The sequence below is a fragment of the Olea europaea genome, chromosome 9, assembly GCF_002742605.1.
Source record: "Olea europaea var. sylvestris chromosome 9, O_europaea_v1, whole genome shotgun sequence".
Taxonomy (NCBI): domain Eukaryota; kingdom Viridiplantae; phylum Streptophyta; class Magnoliopsida; order Lamiales; family Oleaceae; genus Olea; species Olea europaea.
The window spans coordinates 8,290,847-8,295,127 of record NC_036245.1 but is presented as its reverse complement, the minus strand read 5'-3'; the positions used below and the strand labels follow the sequence as shown (position 1 = coordinate 8,295,127).

Genomic DNA, 4,281 nt, shown 5'->3' with positions numbered 1-4,281 from the left:
TTCGAAGATTTACCTGTTCAACGACGTCTTGTGTGAGTTCTCCAAGCAATGCACGCATGGTTCGAGGACTCAGCTCCGTCATTGGTTCGTAACGACTGTTACTGCTCTGATTTTTTCCATCTGTTCGTGGAGAGGCATGTTGCTCCTCATATCGCTCGATTACAGACTGGATTTCTCCCTGACTTGCTCCTTCCTTGTCGGATCTCTGAGGCATATTGTTTCACGTTTTGCACTTTTAACACTTAACACGACGGTCCCACTGGGCGTGCCAAATTGTTTTGCGCGTGTTAATTCGCTAACAATTAAAGAGGATCAGACGATTGTGTAAGGGACGAAACCTCTTGAGACAAAGTCCCAAAAAGGGGTGTTCTTTTTATTGGCGATGAACTTTACAATTGGAAACGGAAAACAACGTGCCTCCAAGGGGCGCAAGCACACGAGTTACAGAAAAGGAAGTGTTTAAGTCTAAAAGCTAAAGGAATGAAAATTACATATTCTCTGTTCGAGAGTTTTGGATTCGGTCCTTTGCTTCTATGTTCTTTCTCCCTTTTATACTTCATAGGCGATCCCTTTGTGATTAGCTGCTCTAAAAAACTGCTTGATCGCCCTATAACTACCCACTTTTTTTGTAGTGGCCATTTTGTCATGAAACTGTCCTTTTAACTGCTGCCATTATCTTGCATCGTTCAACCGCTTTCGATTGAACCCCTTGAGTCGTGGAACGTGATAAGGCTACTTTAGCAACTGCCTCAATAACTGCATTTCTTGATAATCATAATGCGTTATGTTTGTTGATACCTTGGGCGACTTGAAGATTTGGGCGAGACTCTGGGCGACCGTATGCCACTTTATTCGTTCAGATTCTGAGCGACTTGCAAACTTGGGCGATGGCGTTACCGCACTATTGGGCCCCTTATTTGGGCCTTCACCTTGATTCGTTCAATTGGATTTCGTTCTTTGGGCTATCTGATTTGGAGATCCTCCAATTGGGCTTTACTCTCTGGGCTGTTCGATTTGGGCTGAATTTTTATGTGTCAACAATACGACTTTCATGAACGAATGACGTCGAGACTTGAACGATAGGTGACATTAAAATGAGAGATCCGATTTTACTAAGAATATTTTTTTCCTAGTCTTCAACTCAAGATAAGAGCGTTTTACAGTTCTTCTGTGGACTGCCCAAAAAAATCTGTCGCACAAATAAAATAAAAAATGTATTTCATGCGATGTAACAAGGACACCAAGTTGTACAGGGAAAAACATACATTGTACAGAGAATTAGAGATCCATCTAAATTCAGAGGCTCAATTGAATTGCCGACTCAACAAAATTTATATATTTTTTTACACAAATTTAAATTTGATTTTATTTTTTGTTTTTACTTTAAGAAAATAAAGATACCAACATGACTTATTGGGTTGTAAATAAAATCTATTGAAAATCAATAGCATGCAATGGATATACCCGACAAATTAAGCTCCGTATGGTGGGGATTAAAGTCAAATTTTTAATAGATTTTGATAAAAATTGATGAACTATATAGTTAAAAAGTTATGAATACCATAAAATATATTATTAAAATTAATTATAAATTTTGATTTAGATTAAAATTAAAATTTTAATTTTTACGGCTAAAAGCCTTTCAATTTGCATATCAGTGTCACGTCTATTGTAATTCGTGTCACTATTCTTGATATTTTTTAATTTGGAAAATAAAAGGCTGCCAGTTGGAAACCAACAATTAATTGATTGCTATAAAAAAAATTAAAATAGTGAAAATGGTTCAAAAGGACAAGAATTTACTATCAGTTCACGATTCAGTCAGGCGTGGAAAGCGAGTTGTACGGAACGCTCGTGTTGTCGGCCGTCATCTGACATAGTCCAACCTTTTTGGCTTGTTCGCAAAATTTAAAACCTACTCATAGGTCTCAATCTAATAAGCCTATGTTTTTGAGGCACAGATGGCAGTGGGAACGTGCAATGAGTAGATAATGGTGGCGATTTTTTGGATAGTGGTATTTGTCACGTCTCTTTCTCTGAGGTTCTAAGAGTGGCCGTGTGACAATCAAATAATGAGCGAATTCAAATCCACACTACACATCATCTTACCTACGTAACAAAATTTGTCAAACCACCATGAAGAGATCGAACCTTCATGAAGAGCCTAATCCTCATGGACGAGGCGAGATACCATAGGAATTTTTCGTACAAAATCTTCTATAATTGATTGATATGATCATTCATTGCAATAGTCACTTTACCAAGTCAAATTATCAAATTTAGTTCTCACATGTCAGACCTAGCCCATAGGGCTACAAATGTTCGGGAACACTAAATGCACCTGAACATAGAATTGCCAAAGTGACAAGGTGCTTTGGTCATTAAATTCACCTTTTCTATAGTGATGTTGAGCCAAGTCCCCTATTGAATTCTCAAATACAATAGTTGACTCGCTTGCTACCTCTTACACCCTTCCTATATAAGTTTTAACAATGAGGAAGATGTTGATGTTGGGAATTGGCCGACTTATTGGTAAGCTCTCATTTATTTCTTTTATTTTCGTACTTATGTGTATTTTCACTTATAATTCTTTGTGCCTAATCAGCTTTGTTTTGTGCATGCAAGCATGAACTTCAACTTGGAGGAAGTTTTGAGGTAACTACCTAAGCCTAAGCCAGAGAGCGATGAGGGCTTGACTCGAACACCCCCAAAACAGAGAAAAGTTGCTAGCAATGGAAAAGAAAAGAGCACTAATAGGAGATCTTCATAGCCATTAGATGAGCCCATGGAAGTCATCCCATTGTTTGAAGTTGGAGAAGATGGCTCTAGTTGTGATGAGATTAAGCTTGAAAGCGAAAGTTCTCCTCTTCCGGATCTTATGTTTCCTCTAACTAGGAGTGAGATGGAAGTTGATATGGTCATTGTTTTCACTATGCCTGATTATGCTAGAACTTTGGCTAGGTGCAAAGTGGATGATGTTGAGCTGGTCCTTATGGTCCACAATAGAAGGGTATTCTTCTTGCTCTACTTTTTCGTTTTTGTTTAAGTTCACACCTAGGGGTGGCAATCGGGCTCGTGCAACTCGGATCGCCGGTGACTCGACCTAAAAAAAGCTGCTGGCTTGTGAGGCTCGTCGGCTCAAGCTCACAAACTTAATTTAAAAAAAATGGTTTAAAGGAAACAACACACTGCCTAAAATAGGCAGCGTGTTGTTTCCTGTTGCCTTGTTTTAGGTAGTAACAAGTGTTGCGGCTGCCTTTTTTTAAGTAGTTGAGTGTGCCTTTATTAAAAAAAAAATTCGAGCTAGCCTATCTTGGCTTGGTAAGGCCCGAGCCTTGATTTCTTGCTCGGCTCGGCTCGAGCCCGTAAAAAAACTCTGACCATTTTGCTCGAGTCGAGCTCGAGCTCGAGCTCGAGCCCCGAATTTTGGTTTCGAGCTAGTTAGGCTTGTTGACACCACTATTCAAACCTTTGAGTTTCCCTGATAATTATATTCTACTTTACCTTTTTGCCTAACAGGTTTTGACCATGCAAGCTTCATTTATCTGGGCAAAGTCACTTTCTAACGATAGAGTTGAAGGTTCTCGAAGAGGACAAGAACAAGGAAGTAAGCAACTTCAAGAAGAAAAATTCAGCCTTGGAGAAGTCTCTCAATGCTTAGGAAGCTTGTAATAAAGAGATGGAGTTTATAATCAATGAGCAAAAGTCTAGAGTCAGCGATCAAGAAAAAGAGATTGATAACTTGTACTCTTCTCAAGCTCGTGCTCAAATTGATACAGTAGAGCGATACAAGGCTTCTTCATTGTACTTTAGGGACATGAATGCATACATGACAAAAATGATGGCTGCATCTATCGCTCTTACAAAGGAATGGGTGGGTTCTTAGCATTTGCCCATTAATCTTTTCGACTAGAGAAAAGGAAAAGGTAGCGAAACATTGGATACACAAGTGCACCATGAAGAGAGGATGAAGTGACCTCACACCTCAAGTGATCTAGTTTTCCATTATTTACTGGCATTTTTCATTGTTATTTCTTTTTGTTATTCGATTGCTTAGCAATTTTTCTTTATCTAGGATCTAGACATGATATCATATTTTGCATCTATTATGGTTGACATTTTTCTTAGAAAATTATTATTGTTTGACATGCATTCGATTTTCTTCCATTTTTTTTATTTGGCTAGACGACCCATCGCATTCGCATACAATAATTATTGACAAAGATATCGATTTTAGGAAGTTTACTCTTTGTACCTTTCTTTTGTTTGCCCGCCTTTCAA

The 4,281-nt window shown here is 38.5% G+C and overlaps 1 protein-coding gene across 1 annotated transcript; it reads left to right on the top strand.

The window, feature by feature from the left end:
* The first annotated feature begins 2,581 nt into the window (after positions 1–2,581).
* Positions 2,582–3,711, top strand: LOC111400050. Its single transcript, XM_023027508.1, has 2 exons — positions 2,582–3,010; positions 3,520–3,711. Exons 1-2 carry the CDS (start codon positions 2,786–2,788, stop codon positions 3,670–3,672), a joined length of 378 nt encoding a protein of 125 aa, XP_022883276.1. The 5' UTR covers positions 2,582–2,785; the 3' UTR covers positions 3,673–3,711.
* Positions 3,712–4,281: the final 570 nt, after the last annotated feature.

Excerpts from the sequence above, each read along its gene's own strand:
- LOC111400050 (XM_023027508.1), top strand. The coding sequence starts at position 2,786 with ATGGAAGTCATCCCATTGTTTGAAGTTGGAGAAGATGGCTCTAGTTGT. Across the intron at positions 3,011-3,519 it reads TTATGGTCCACAATAGAAGG|GTTTTGACCATGCAAGCTTC; the intron begins GTATTCTTCTTG and ends TTTGCCTAACAG.